Source organism: Falco rusticolus, chromosome Z, assembly GCF_015220075.1.
Source record: "Falco rusticolus isolate bFalRus1 chromosome Z, bFalRus1.pri, whole genome shotgun sequence".
NCBI lineage: Eukaryota > Metazoa > Chordata > Aves > Falconiformes > Falconidae > Falco > Falco rusticolus.
Window position 1 is genome coordinate 36166129 of NC_051210.1, and position 16089 is coordinate 36182217.

General features: G+C 36.4%; 1 protein-coding gene across 1 annotated transcript in view; it reads left to right on the forward strand.

The window, feature by feature from the left end:
• The window catches only part of SPTLC1 (serine palmitoyltransferase long chain base subunit 1), a 34210-nt gene extending 21664 nt beyond the window's left edge, over nucleotides 1–12546 (forward strand). Inside the window, exons 7-15 of the mRNA XM_037374089.1 lie at nucleotides 63–192; nucleotides 1976–2065; nucleotides 2777–2884; nucleotides 4314–4409; nucleotides 4700–4796; nucleotides 6032–6086; nucleotides 9583–9700; nucleotides 10566–10639; nucleotides 11122–12546. Coding sequence (XP_037229986.1) covers nucleotides 63–192; nucleotides 1976–2065; nucleotides 2777–2884; nucleotides 4314–4409; nucleotides 4700–4796; nucleotides 6032–6086; nucleotides 9583–9700; nucleotides 10566–10639; nucleotides 11122–11215 — 862 coding nt within the window. The 3' untranslated portion in view covers nucleotides 11216–12546. The remainder of the gene's footprint in view (nucleotides 1–62; nucleotides 193–1975; nucleotides 2066–2776; nucleotides 2885–4313; nucleotides 4410–4699; nucleotides 4797–6031; nucleotides 6087–9582; nucleotides 9701–10565; nucleotides 10640–11121) is intronic.
• The last annotated feature ends 3543 nt before the right edge of the window (nucleotides 12547–16089 follow it).

Here is a 16089-nt window from a genome sequence, read left to right on the forward strand (position 1 = left end):
CAGCTTTCTTTGTATAATTGCTGAACCAAGTGCAAACTTAGAAGGGCTTGCTGTATTTACAGAGATGAAGCTGCCTGCTTTGCTATTCAGAAGGGATTACAAGCATCTCGTAGTAACATCAAGTTATTTAAGCATAATGATATGGCTGACCTTGAACGACTGCTGAAAGAACAGGAGACTGAAGATCAAAAGGTACCATTCCTTTGAAGAAATATTTGTACTTTTTTGTGCCATCTTCCCCACTCGTTTTTACTGGGTTGTATAAATGAATGGATGCAACTATTGTAAGCAGTTAATTGTTTTTTATAAATCTGTATTGAGCAGTTAATGTTACTTACGTAATTAAGATAATTTTTTTAAATGTTTATTTATTTATTTGCATTTGTGTAAACACTGGAAGTGAGCTTACAGGCATTGGTAGTGGGTGAATATCTTTATGGGAAGTTAACTCAAGTGTGAGATCATTTTATTTTTTTAAAACATTATTACAGAGGATTTTCGGTCTTTTAAAAATTTATGTAACTACATTTACCTAGTAAATCGTGCAAGTCAATTATCAGTTTGAATGCCACACTGTAAAATCAACACAAAAGTGGCTACTCTTCTAACCCTTTGATTTACAGAATCAACATGATTTTTTTTTTTTCCCTCCTTAGACACTTATCCTACCTTGCACTCAACTCTTAAGATGTTCTCTCTCTCAAAAAATCTGGATCAGTCTGATGGCTTGCTTCTCATTTTGACAGTAATAAAAAAGGGTGTCCAAAGGCAGATAAAGAGTTAGCTGAAGAGCTATCGCCATTATATGCCTTGTTCACAGAGTGAAGGAAAGTTTTATACAAATGGAAGGCAGCTGATTTTCTGCTAGCACATAGAAAAAGTAAAATAAATTAACTGCATAATTATAAGCCAATCAGTAATTGGTCTGATTAAGAGAAGATTTATAGATAACATAGTAGTTAACGTACCTTCATGGATAATACATTTTGTCAGATAGTCTTTACATGAGTTCTTAGATGTGTTTGACAGACTAGTGATGCAATTTGTATAACATTCGGTTTGTTAGAGCAGAGTGCTTTGATTTAGCTACATGGTTTAAGTTTCGTAGTGTAATTAGCTGAATGTGAACATAAAGTAGGTGGCCAAGAGCTTAATATAGACCATGTGTGTATGACTAAGACACACTGACTAGGAAGAGGTAGATCTTACCATTAGAGTTGGTCCAACTTGTGGAGTAGACTGTGCCTAATTTTGGTGCCTACCACTCAGAAAAGTGAAATAGATGTTCTCTGAATCTTTTTACAAGAACTGAGAAAGGTAAGAAGCATGACTTAATGTCCTTGATTGGAAGATACCAATAAGGTTTCAAGTAAATACCAGGGGAACAACATTTTAAAACAACAAAACTCAAATCATAACACTGAAATTTAAACAGAAACCAGTGCAGGATATTCTTATGGCCTGTATTGCCCAGAGATCAGACAAGGAGGTTGTAACTTGAATGTTACAAATACTTTTGGGTTGTGTTTTATGAAGACGCTACTTGAGGGAGGTTTGTGCTGCACTGAGAATCCTGGTGCACCAGCCACTTGTTGAAAACCCTTTTAAATGCTCAGACTAATGATGAATATAATAGAGACCAAGATTTGTAGTATTTATTCTGTAGTTGTATTGTTTGTATTTTATTCATAAGGTTCAAATGGATTGGTTATGATTTGTTGCAAAACAAGGCATCTTAAATCTTGTGTCAAAAGCTTTAAAATTATTACAAAATAAAGAAAAACTAGTCCAATGAAGCATTTCAACTTTTGTTACAAATTATAAATATAACGTTTAAACTAAAGTAAAAGCTTACTTGAAAAAGAGATGACATCTTCCTTCCCTTCCCATTACTGTCCTTCCCTGTCAAAGAATTTTCAGAACTTTGCTTGTTAGTAACAATTGATATGAACTGAAACCATGTCTTTCTCTGAAGAATCCTCGCAAGGCCCGTGTCACTCGAAGATTTATGGTAGTGGAAGGATTGTATATGAACACAGGAGATATTTGCCCTCTTCCAGAACTGGTAAGTGGATTTCAGTTTCCCTTTTAAGCTCTGCATGTGAAAATATGTGGCTAAGGAAACAGCAGTATCATATAGTTCAGCCTACATAGAAGAGCTCTGCAGGCAGTTTTTTTGTTTACCTTCTTGCTTTCTCAAACCTTCATGAAATAACGATCCCATATCTTAACGTTGTTTTGAAAATTCTGATCAGAATTAGGATTCTGAAGCTATATGTAATGAGACTTGCACATGAATATGTAGTTATGTAGTTATGGTCCTGTTCTATAACCCGGAAAATACTGTATTTTCAGCTATGCTGTATGATACTAAATCATGAAACTAAGTTATATTTAAAAAAGAAAGTTTCAAAGAAACCCTCACACAGCTGTCATAAACAGTGACTCCACGGAAAACATTTGCTATTCAGCATAAATAATGAAAGAAATGCTGTGAAAATGAATCATCTTGAGTGTAGTTGATAGCCTATTCAAAATTATTTTAATTTACATATATATATATATATATATATATATATATATATATGAACATCTATGTGGAAGAATTTTGAAGGCTTTTAAAGTTTCTTAATGACAGAACACAGCTCTAGGGTTGACATTTTTTGCAGTATTCAGGATACTGTACTTGCCTGTATTTACCTTATCTCCCCCACCCATTTTGTTACCAGATTCTGATGGGCTTGACTTGTATTTTATGTCATTTGCTGTGTTTTAGATAAAATTGAAGTATAAATACAAAGTTAGAATATTTTTGGAGGAGAGCCTTTCCTTTGGAGTCCTTGGAGAACATGGAAGAGGTATTACTGAACATTTTGGAATAAACGTAAGTGCCTTTTTTGTGAGTCTTGTTGTGAACAAGAGACTTGTACAGAAGCAAATTGTGCAATTGATTTCTTATACATGTGGCATTAACAATGTTTAGTAGTGTACAATAGAAATTTAAACATACTTTTCTTTATCAGTCTTAAAGCAGTCAGGTCTTGGCACTTCTCTTTCACGTGCTTAGTTGAAGTAATTTTACTTACCTTTAGTGAGGAAAATAAAAGAACTTTTACAGTGCATGATTTTATCCCTTTTTTGGACACTCAGTGAGGTGAACATTGCAGTATTTTCCAGTCTTGTAAGTGTCTGCTTGCACATAAATATTTGAGGGCTAGAGGTAAGTGAGAAAAATCTTCTCAGGGATAACCAGCCTCCTTTGCTCTATTGCCTTATAGTCCAGTGAGGAAAAATAAGATAAAGATTTTGACGGTCCTTTCAAAGATACTGTCTTACTACTTTACTGGCAGATTAAGTGAAACTATTTTTCCAGCAGTTTACGTTTGTGGTATTTATTCAGTTGAGGAGTAATCTGGAAATCCAAAATGGTCTCCTGATGGTTGTTGGCTACCACAGCCACCTGAGCTGTGGAATGAAGAAGTGCTTTTTTGCTTGCCAGTGTCTTAGTGTGGAGCATCTCTCAATACATTCTGACAGTGTTCTTGATTTCAGCTTGGAGGTGAAATGTCAAATACTGAGAATTCATTCTGTCTTCCCCTTTCTCCTATTGTTTTCACTTTTAAGTGTCTTTAATACCAAATGTGGAAAAGACAAAATGAATGTTGAACAGCTTTAAAAAAGGAAACAAACGGTGCTACTGTGATGCTCACCAAGTACCATCTGATTAATTTGCTTCTATATTAAATTATTTTACAAACATAATCTTTCCGTTTTGTCTGCTTGGAATGGGAATCTGCATTACTGGTCATCAGTGTGCATTACAGAGCCTGGCAAAAAAAATGTTTGCAACTAACAGGTGAAACAAGACAGTTGTGTCTCTAAGGTTCAAACTGATTTAACTAGGCTTATGCTTAATTTTGATCCCACACACTCCGAACTCCTGCTGACTGCAGCGGGACTACTTACATTCCTAAAGGACACTGTCACACAAAGTACTTTGGGAAATTGTCAGCAGTATCTGTATAATCTATTTCTTCTGTTTGTGTTCTTCACATTGCAGTGCCTGGAAAAGGGTGATCCTATGCAAATTATCTGCAGAGCCATAGATCTCAATCTTATTTTACATTGCTTAAAATTGTTACTTCAATTGCAGCTTCATTTTAAATAGTTTTGTGGATTCATATCTTTTATAATCATATGTAGTTTTTCTGTATTCATAATAATGTGAAACAAGATGCATCTTTAATAGATTTGTCTTAGAAAGACTTGATCATCAAAATCATCTTTTAATAACTTGTTAATTTAACTGGCAGATTGATGATATAGATCTTATTAGTGCAAACATGGAAAATTCACTGGCTTCTATTGGAGGATTTTGCTGTGGAAGATCTTTTATTATTGACCATCAGGTAAGCCAGCTGTCATTTTTATGTGATGTGGCAGGATTGGTTACTTAGAAATGAGAGTCAGTTACTAATATCAATGTGCAAGGAGTACTGTGATGTAAATTATTATGCATATTTTAGTTCAGTACAGAAACTGTCTGGTTCTATGAAATATTGTAGATAAGTTGGAGACCTACTTTTAAATCTGTCCATAAACCTGTAGGAGTGGAGGAGAGGTTGTTTATATGAATAAACTTTTAAAACATTGTCTATACTGCTATAAACAAGTTAATTTTTTTCTTTTTCCCCCACAGCGATTATCTGGTCAAGGCTACTGCTTTTCTGCATCCCTGCCTCCTTTGTTAGCTGCTGCTGCTATTGAGGCTCTGAATATTATGGAAGATAATCCAGGTACTTAATTCAAGAAAATCTTACTGTTCAGTCTTTCTTCACCCAAAACTAATAATTCTTCCTATTTGGATCCCTTGCCCTCTTACTCTTTTAAGTCTTCTCTCTTTTTCAGCTAATTAATTTTAACTTCACATCCTGCTTTTCTTCAATGTTTTCTCCCTTTTCCTTGTTCCATCTGAAAATAAGTGAGTTAGTTGAGGGTAGGAGGGACACAGATGGTTTTCACTAAGCAAATAAGGAATTACTATTCCACTTTATAGACTAGTGATACACTTCTTCCTTGAAGACAAATTTCTTCAGGACAAATGGAGGAATGGAAGGTTGAAGAGAAATAAATGGGAATGTATTTCCTCAAGACTGAATAACTCTTTCCTTTCCACTTGCACTACTTTGCTCCCCCCCCCCATCTCCAAGAATCCAGGCAAGGGTCTCGGGAATTATCGTGGTGCAATCACCTGCAATTTTGGCAGGACCAGGTACAGGGCATTTGGATAAAGTTAGCAGGCAGGAGTCTTTGCTCTAGGAGTCAGAGAATTGTCCTGGTTGCTAGAACCTAAGAAAGGTTTTTTTGCAGGGGGTGGAGGGAGTGAGAGGCATATGAGGAGGACAAAACTGGCCAAATTTGTGAGGTTTTGTTTTTAACTTCCATTACCATCAACAGATTGGAGGGCATTTCCAGAGAGATGCAGTATTTAATTTGTCACAAATAAATAAAAACTACCTGCTGGGTAGCCCATGCCTAGTCCTCAGAAATTAAACAAAAAAAGAAAGAGTAAGTTATGGGACTGTTAGCTGTATTGAAGGGTCAACATTTACCAAGGAAAAGAACCAAGTCTTGCCAGGTCCAGGAGTCAGTTTCCTGTTTAAGAATCTGCAGTGAGTTGGTGAAGGATCAAGGAGCAGAGACTGCATGGCTGTAGATATGTTATAGATATAAATAAGTTGGACCTGGTATTTCAATCCCATTACCAAGTGTCTGTGTCATCCCTTCCATACGATCATGAACCAATGCAGCTGAGTTACGAGATAAAGGGAAAAGCCTGTCATCATTTCCTGGCAGAAATGGGAATCAGGGGCAAGATGAAGAGTGGTGGAGAGACTTAGTACTTCAACACATATGTATATCTTGGGGCTTTTGAAAATTTATAGTTACAGAAAATGTGAAATGGAAACAGGATATCTAACTTTTTTTTTTTCTTTTTCCTTTTTTTTTTTTTTTTTAATTTGGTGTGTAGACATTTTTCAGACTCTTCGGGCTAAATGCGAACGAATTCACAAAGCTTTACAGGGGTAAGTGTGTTTTTGGGGGTTTTCTTTGGCTGCTGTTGATTTGACCACACCTTTATAATGCCAGCTTTTAAGAATTCTCCTTGACCAAAACTATTTCTGGTTAAACAGATGCTTCGGTGGGATATGTGCACTAAATTGTTTATGTATTAAAGGAAGAATATAATAATTTTTCAGCTGTCTCTGTTATGCTACTAAAGAGAGTTCAGGTTTTTAAAATCCCTTTAGAGTCTCAGTCATTTTCTCTGCCTAACCACGGCTGCTGCTTGACTCCAGTTCTTTATGGTGTTCTCACTACGATAGAGTGGAACTACTGTTGGTTTAAAAAAGCATGAAATGGTGATGAAACTGTACACTACAAATAAAGCGGGAAAGCATACACAGCTTTTCTCCTTTCTTATAATAGAACAAATGCAGTGAGAGGAATAAATTAAAAGTGAAGGAAATCTTTCTTTTAGCTGAAGTGTAACTAAATTAGGAAATTTAGAGCTTTGTATATAAGGACCGGTGCATGATTAGCATTCCAAAAAGGTGTTGGTCTTTATATGGACTATGGTGGGGGATGAAACCATGGTGTTGTAAGCTAGAGGAATGACTGTTTATTCCTGTTTAACAAGCTGGTTTCTGGAAGCAATGGAAGAATTCTATCCAGGATTCAAAAGAACTACTTTCTTATTGTCGATGGCAGTTTATAAAGCATAAGAAAATGCAGTAAGGCATGGGATGATTAACACAAATTAAGAATATTCTTAACTTTCTTAACATTCTAATTTACTTAGATAAAGTAGATTTCTGTTTTGTATTTGAAAATATCTAGTGTCTTAGTAAATAGAAGCGAAGAAGCTGTGTTGCAGGGAGACAGGATGGACGGGATAGAATTTTGTGGGTTTTTTAAAAGGCGTGCCAGTAGTAGTTAGTATCCCTTAAACAGTTCATTAATTGTTGTATAGCCTACACCTGGCTGAGAATTTTCCAATAAAGCAAGCTTTCTTTAGGAAAAAACAGATTTATTTTTAGAAGATTTTTCATTTCCAGAGAAATGATGTTTTTTCAATGAGACCTTATTCTAGTTCTCTATTAGCAAAACTGATACGAATTTTTATGGTATTCAGGACAGCCCAGCTAAAGAGCGTTCCCTACTGCCAAGAGCCTGGTCTTGCCACTCAGTTCTGCAGCCCAGCCTTGTAGCTGGAGTGCAGAGGGCTGTGAGGAGGGAGCTCCCCGAGGCTACGTCCACACTGATACACCAACATCAGGAACCATTCCTAGGCACTGGATCTCAATTGTCTACTCTGCCGAATTGTTTGAGTGATCTGTGGGTTGAGTTTGGCCCGGGCCAAGCAGTGCTCTTTGAAAGGACTCCTGGACACGGTTCAAGAGTTGGTATGAGCCAGGAGCTGTTCCCAGTAGTCAATTTGGATGTGGCCACCCCGACATGGAGACTCTGATTTTAGACGTATGGGTGTGAGTCATTCTATACCCATTCACCACAGGGCCAGAAAATGGTCCAAGTCGTATTTAATTTACTAATACAGAACTAGCCTTAAAAGGACTGTTGGAGTTCAGGAGCCTAGTATTGTTCCTTTGCTACTTCAAAATCAGGTCTTTCAGACTTTCCTGGGTTTTGTGTGGAAGCTGTACATTTTGGATTGAAAATGAAACTTTCCCAGAATTTCTTAGGAAAAAATTCTGATTTCAGGCAAATTACAATTGCATGCATTGGATTATCAAATACTTCTTGAATCTTAATTTGGCGGATGCTCAGAAAAACATAGTACTAAACATCAAAGTTAAAGTATTGCTGTCAGAAGACCTCATGTTAAGCTCCTGGGTTTCTTCAAATAGTAGGGTAAGATGTGTTATGTAGTTCAGCTTACTGCAGCTGTGACTGACAGAAAAAGTTTTAAGATTAAAGTCAAGTTTGAAACTTGTAAGCAGCCTCAATGGATAAGTGTGTAGCAAATACAAAGCATGTCGTTCAGGCAAAGATTCAGTCTGAATAGAAGCTGTAAGAAGCTTACTTCTTACTCATCTTTTCTCAGTTACATTTTGAAAGGGGTCAGTTTATGATTATCTATTTCAATTAAAGTATTATTACTATTTTATAACTATAAGCTAATACTGCGTTTCTCTAAACAAAATCTTATTGTTTTAGTAGGTTGTCTTAAACTCTTGTTTTCCAGCAAATAGGTTTAAATTACAGTGAAACTACGTCTGGCTTCTACTCTCACCTCCCTACTTGTAGAATGCTACTTCTTAGAACATTCTCCTAGTGAATCTAACTAAGAAACAATGTTATATGGCTATACTGTGTATTGTCTTTCTTGCCTTGTAGCTGAACCTTGGGCTGCTTTTTGTCGTCTTTTATATTACCTAATGTTGTATCCCCGGTCCCTAGATATGTGTACATAGTGAGACAAATGCAGTGTGTGCACTTGGGTATTAAAGAAGTCGCTTGTGTTTGGTTACTTTGCAAGTGTGGGGGAATTACACCAGAACGTTTGCAGTTTTGTGGCTAAAGAAAAATACCAGTTTGATTTGTCTTTCTGGAATGGACTGTGCATTGAAATAGCATTGTAGAAACAATGCAAGATGCTTTCCATGCTAGAGTATAATTTTATTTTTTCAAGTTTATAATTGATTCAGTGTGCTTGTAGTGCCAGTTCTCTTTCCTCTAAGCTCTGCTTCTGGAGTTTATGGATTTAACGTCTCTTCTGCTCTGACTCAGTCTTGAGCTTTGTAAAAATAGAAAACTTATTTGAAAATGGGGGTGTAAACATACCATGTGTGTGAGGCAAGCTCATCAGAGTCAGGAAATCAAAATTATGGCTCATCATAGATGGACATTTATGGGACCTATTAATTTTGGAGACCAGAAGTCTTGCTTGGGTATTGGATACCACTTTTTTTAGAGGGGACTAACTCAGTGACAATCTAATGTCAATCATTCAATCAGATTCTAGGAAACTAATTGCCAGCTGTCCCTACATACAGATGTGGGAGCAATTCTAATAATGTAACTAGTTTTAGAGGAGCTTCTGACTAATTGACAGGTGATGTTGTAAAGATTTTCTACAGGAAGTAATTCAAAATTAGAAGTCTTGCCAAAAAAATAAACCTTGTTTCTTCTTACCACATAAGTGGGTAAAAAGACTTATCATTTATTTTCTATATACAGACTCCTAACACAAACATTTATCCTTCATCTTTGTAAGGTTCCTTTCAAATTTATGAATCATTAATCCTTTTTGCAAAAGGAGTCACTGTTGTTACACAAACTCACTGAAAGTGCATTTAGCAAACTCCTTAGGAAAGACATTCACTTGGTAAGTTTTGTTACCTATTGCAGGCTGAAATGCACGTATATTTTGTCTGCATTAGTAGTAGTACAGTGAAATACCCGTCTTCTCACTTGCCACCTAGAAAGGGGAAGCACTGTGCAGGATTTTAACATGTTTGTTCAAGTGGGATGTGCATTAAAGGCTTGTTATTTCTTTAGGATTTCTGGCTTAAAAGTGGTGGGAGAATCTTTTTCTCCAGCGTTGCACCTACAGTTGGAAGAGAGCAGTGGGTCTCGAGAAAATGATGTGAAGCTACTTAAAAGAGTTGTGGACTATGTAAGTGTCCCCATAGCAATTAAAATATGTCATTGCCCTTGAACATGAATAATGAATGAAGTACCTTTGGGTAGGGAGGCTTGCTGGGTAACTTGTTGAAATGTCTTGCAGGAATGCTGCAAGAAACTCAGTGTCTTTGCTGACTGTAGGGCTGTACTAAAGACCATCTTCCAACCATTTGTTGCTGCAGATGTTTAGGTCTGTAGCACTGGATAAAAATGTATATTGGAACTTTTATTTCAGAAAATAGTGATTTCCTCTTATGTACTTCAAAGTTCAAGTTAAATTTGCATGTAAAACTGTTGCTTAGAAAACTTTATGATGCTTATAAGAATAAAGGCTATAGTTTGAACAGAGTTCTGGTGGTGTATTTTAACCATTTGAGGTGTAGCTTTCTGTAATTTTGCTTTGTTTGAGTCCACAAACTTGCTTTTGTGTGAAGAATCACATTTTGTGTGTAGTATTTTTTCCATCTTCAATACACATTGATTCTCTGTTTCCCAGATGAAGGTTGATGAGGAAGTTTTATATTTCAGGTGGCAGCTAAACAAGACTACACAACAAAAAGAAACTCTGAAGTTGATTTCCTTGAAAATATGCTTAGATATGATTTAATAGTCTATGTAATACAGCATTTTTATCTGTTTACTTTAATCTCCAAGTTAAAGAAGCTACACCCTCACCTGTTTTATGTGTTTATGCTATTAAAATTAGACATAAATTTGCACAACCTTCAAAACCTTCATTTGGGAAAGAACTTAAGTTATCCTGACACCACACTCATAGTTATGTGTATTTGGTGATCAAAATTATATGCCATCAGAAGTTCCCAGATTGACAACTGCTGTATTTCCTTTACTTTTAGTGCATGAATAGTGGTATTGCATTAACTCAGGCCCGCTATCTGGAGAAGGAAGAAAAATGTCTTCCTCCACCAAGGTTAGTATAAAGTCAATGCATTACTTCATTTTATTGGATATAGCTCTATCTCTCTTCATACAATGATGGTGTTTTGTTCAGCATACAAGATTGAATAGTTGGTCCTGTAAAAAAATGGGAAAGGCTCCATTTTGAGGTGTATTTTCAGTGACTATTACAGGATGCTAATACCCTGACATAACTGTATCAAAACTACCCAAATCTCAGTGATCAGTGTGTTGCCTGTTACCAGGCACATTTCAACGAGCTGCACATGTGCAGGTCAAAATAGATGATAATGAAATTTCTGTGGTGTGCATGGGAGGGAAAAGTTGCTCGACCATTTCTGTTTAGTCGTATGGCTTGCTTCTGGTTGAATTTGAATTCATAATAACTTCCCTAGAGAGAGTCATCTTAAAGTGTTAAAATTAGTACAAGAAAACTCTGAAGCTGAAGGCAAGGAGTAAAGTTTACTTGTGTATGTTCTGGTTTTCTTTTTCTAGTATTCGAGTAGTGATAACAGTGGAACAAACAGAACGAGAACTGGACAAAGCTGCATCACTTCTTAAGGAAGCTGCACAGTCTGTATTGAATTAGATTGCTGTTTGGAATCCTCTTTCTCCAGATTAGCAGGATAAGTGTTTTACACTGTATAGTGACTTCCAAGTTCTTCCACTGATGGCATTGAAACCTGACTAACAAGATTGTTCTGGAAGGGTGCAAACAGTGAGAGGAAGAATACTGAATTTTGAAATTGGTGAATGATGCAGTGGACTTGCAATTCAAACTACCATTTACTAGCATTCCTTAAATGGGATATCACTGTTGGATATAGGACTCTTTCATAAGTTGTATCTTAAAAAGTTTTAAGTTTATTTCTTCAAACCCTTAAACATTTTCAAATATTTATATGAATATTCAATTTTCCAAAAAAAATGCATCTAAAAGGTGTAAATCTTTTTGCATATTCTCAGAATGTGGGAGCTTCAAATAAATTTCAAGGAATTATTCCGGCCCAAATGAGGATGGCCTGTTCCTAATATGGCCAAAAGGAAGAAAAAAAACCATTAAGACATAATTTTATGCTGTATTGCATCATTTAATATTGAATTATACGAACTTTAATTCTTTTTTGTTTATATCTTTCTCTAATGATTTTTGGAAGCCAGTTTTTAAGAATGCCTGGCCAGATAATTCCATTACCTAAATGGTAAATTCATATTAAATACTCTTCGCTTCTGGCATTTCATATGTGATTATATGCATGTTTGATATTATGGGTGAGGGTTTTCATATTATTGACTTTAAAGCTTCTAAACTTAAACTTCTGAATTGTGAAACTGGTGTAATTACATTATAGTATGTTCAGTCTCAGGGGATCTTTTGCACCAGTCTTGAGGGGGAGTGATAAGGAACGTGAAGAGCAAACCAAGGTTTTGAAACAGCAACTAAATACTAGCTTAGTCAAACTACTTTGAAGCACTAAAATGGTGTGTGTGCTGAGTTTTATCACGAAATAGCTATGCCTTGGAGAGGAGGAGCCACAGATAGCTAATAAAGAGTTTAGATGGTAGAAACACTAGTGAAACACAACTCAATATGTGTACATAAAATCTCCATGTAATTGGATAGTAATATTGGAGGTTTTGCTATCAGGATTTTCAGTGACCATTACACTGATGGACACATTACACGAATCAGAGGAAGCTACTAAGGAATTGTGACAGTAGGCTGTAGCTTTTTATAAATTAAAACTATAGCGGTGTATTTCAGGATTTTGCTTTAAGAATGCCTGTTTAAAAATGTTATATTCTGCCTGATATGTATTCTGGGTTGTTTTGTATTTATGTGCCTTTTTGGTTGCAGCTACAAGGACTACAGACTATTTTTGAGAAACGTTATCGTTCAAATAAAAAGTCAATAACGTATGATTCTGATTTTTACTTATTTAATAAGGTTTTGTAGCATGATCAACCATACTTTCTTGAATACTCTGCATCACATAAGCACAGTCTATGTGCTTCAGTTCATAGTGGCTATCTCTGTGCTGTCTTTCACAACTTCTCAGCTGCATACATTCAGATAAAACAGCTAAAGTTGTGTTGGGGCAACTTGTGGTTGTTGCTTGACTTTGAAATAGTCAAATCATCTGTGCAATGTACAGAAACTTTCGTCCCAATGTGGAGGACTATTCCTATTTCACTGACATATTTTTCTCTAACTCTGAAAGCCTGTGAGAAGCCAACAATTTAAAAAGAGCAAAAATGTGGGGAAGGAAGCTGATTCCCGTTTTACAGACTGGAACCAAAGTGCAGAACAATCAGCCTTCTCAAGGCCCTCGGAGACTGTGAGAAATGGAAATTAAAACTTATCACTATACTTGGAGCTTGTGAGCCATTTGAAACATGAATATTCAAGTAAACTCAAGCCTTTGTTGTGTTAGTTGGAAACAAATGAGGTACTTGGATTCCAATGCAGCATAATAAGTGGGTTTGGAGTTCAGGGTAAACCTATGAAGGTTAAGCAAATCATCAATTAGCATTGAAATACTAGGTTACAGAACCTGTATTCACTTCTTGCATTTTGTTTTCAGTTGTCTGCAAACGGGGGTGTGGGGGTGTGTGGGGTGTGGGTGTGGGGTGGGGGTGGGGGTTGGGGGGTGGCAGCCAGTATTTTTTTGTTGCACTTTAGAGAACGAGCAGCAGTCTATAGATATATGGGGCTTTTTTGTTGGTTTTGGTTTTTGCTTTAAAATGATGCAATAACACCTAAATTGGCAAGAAGCAGAGTGCAATTTCTGGCAATTTCAAAGATACCTACCATTAAAACACTGGTAAATTAAAACATTGTCCATTTTGGTTGATTACAAGTGTATAGAAAAGAGGCACTTGGTTCACACTAAAGCAGATACCTTATGGTTGACAGCAGTTGAAGTACTGTTAATGTCTGTTTTACTGTCAGGTTATATACATGGTTTCTGTGAGAAATTAGGATGCTTGTAAGATGTAATTGGTGGAGGGAGATATCCCTGGTCAGTTAAATCATGTCTGGCCCTCCTCGTTTTGGCTTTTTTGATAAAAGTCTCTGACATGGCAAGCAGATGAAGAGAAGGATAGCTCTGGGGAAAAAAGTTGGTTGGGGTTAGGGAGACAGCAGGTGATTCTAGTTAAACTTTTGATATTAAAAACTCAGAAGCCTGTTAAGGTGCTTAAGTTCTCAGTGCTCTAAGCTGATAAATATATGAACAAGCCTGGTATAGTTGCTTTGTAGTTTGCTTGATGAAGCGGGACTTTTTTATCCATTTCTTCAGATGTGGGAGCAAGGCTGCGGTCTTAGAAAATAAAAGGAAAGCTATTCAGCAGAATACTGTGAGGTGAATCAAACACATAAGGACCTTATCCTGAACTTCAAAGTTTCTATTGAAAATAAATGTCTGGATTCTTAATTGTAATTCAACTAATTTATGTATTTTTCCCTGCCAAGTATTTGGAACAGAGTTTCAGCTAAGTGGAAGCATCAGGATCTTAAATAGTGATCAAAAATAAATGTTGTTAATTTTTTTTTTTTTTACTGAAGATTAGTATCTGGTAGTTGAGAAGGAATGCGTTTTAACTGTAATAAACTGGCCATTTATTGAAATTGTCCTGATGAAAGCAATTGTTCGCAATATGTGGGGACTAGGGTGGCCTGGAAAGAATTTAAACTTTGAAGGTATTTTGACTTGAAGAAACTTGTCTATATGATGTATGTCTATTCATAAATACATATATATTCTTTTTTTTTTAAACAAAGAGATCTATTTTCCTTGAATATTTAAAAATAATTGATTGTTATTTTTAGGATCATTGTTTTTATAGGAAAACGTACAGATGCCTTTTTCTGTTTATTATAGTAATTACTATTTTTGGATAGGAGGTGAAATGCATAAGGAGAGTATTAAAAAAGAGCGAGGTATGGCTGAATAACTTTGATATTACTTTTTTTTCAGTTTTGAAATACGATCCTAGTCACTGCACAGAATGGTGTACTGTCTCCTTTCTGTCACTCCATCTGGACTTCATTATTTTAAACAGGGTTGTGGAGTGTTGGCATTCACTGATCTATGAAGTTGCTACTGCAAAAGTGTCTTGCATCTTAAGATGACTTGAGAAATATACATAAGCTGTAAATGCTGCTTAAACAGAGGAAATATTTAGAACTAACACAAAGCATTTGTATATTAAACTGTTTCAGTGTCCTAATATAAGGATGTGTCTGGATAATGTTTCTTCTTGTGTTTTTATGTTCTCTGGCAGGTTTCATGCTAATAAGGTAATCTACTTACTCTGTCTTGCTGTGATGGATTTTTCAGATCTTAGTTTCCTGTCTGCTGTGTTCTAGGTCATTGCAAAATACATGTAATAAAAGTCACATAAACTAGTAAATCATCTGAGCTGCAGATTGCTGGAAGTATCTGTCAGGGAAGGACAGTTTTCTACTTGACCAGTTTCTAATATTTCAGTAGCAGATACTTACAGAAAACTGCTGTTGGAAACTGTAGATAGTGGGCCAGATACTGAGCCACAGCAAAACTGTATAGAATTTCTGATGTATCAACAAACTCTGAGTCCAGATGAAATATGCCCCGTCTTTGAAAGACCATTGTGGAAGAAAATACTGCAGTTTTGCCTGCTATGTTACGTGGGTAAGATTTCTCTGTTTCCCCCTGCTATTAAAGGTGTTACCATCTGATTTTGCATGTCAGCAAAAACCAGTAAGTTCTGAAGTCAGAGGAAAAACTTAGCTAGAATCGAAGATGTCTAATTCACTGGTTAACTTATATTTGATGCAGGGCAAAAATGTGAACATTTTGGGGCATTACTAACAGAGATAGATGCTTAATCATGCCACTCTACTCAATGCTTGTAAGCCTGCATTTGTAGTACTGTGTCCAGTTCTCATCCCCACAATTCACGAAAGACAAGGACAGACCAGAGAAAGTCCAAAGGAGGGCCACAAAGATGACCAAAGGGTTGGAGAACCTACCCTGTGAGGAAAGAGTGAAGAATTTGGTCTCTTCTCCCTGGAGAAGGGAGGCCTCGGGGGAGACCTCATCATAGTTTTCCAGTACTTAAAGGGCATCTACAAAGAGGGCAGAAGCTTTCCCCTCAGAAGGAGCCACATGGAGAAGAGAAAGGGCAATAGCTACAAGTTGCCACCAGGAAAGGTTTCATCTTGACATAAGTTTTTTACAGCAAGAACAACAGTCAATGACTAGAAAACAACCTTCCCAGAGATACGGAGTCCCTGTCGCAGGAGGTTTTCAAGATGCAGCTGGACATGGTGCTGGGTAACCTGATCAAGTCTTCCTTCCCCAGAAGAGGTTGGACCAGATGACCTTTCAAGATTCCTTCCAACCTGGGCTGTTCTGTGATTCTGTAGTTGTATGATCATAACTTGGGAAAGGAAGTGGCAATAATTTTTTATGATTG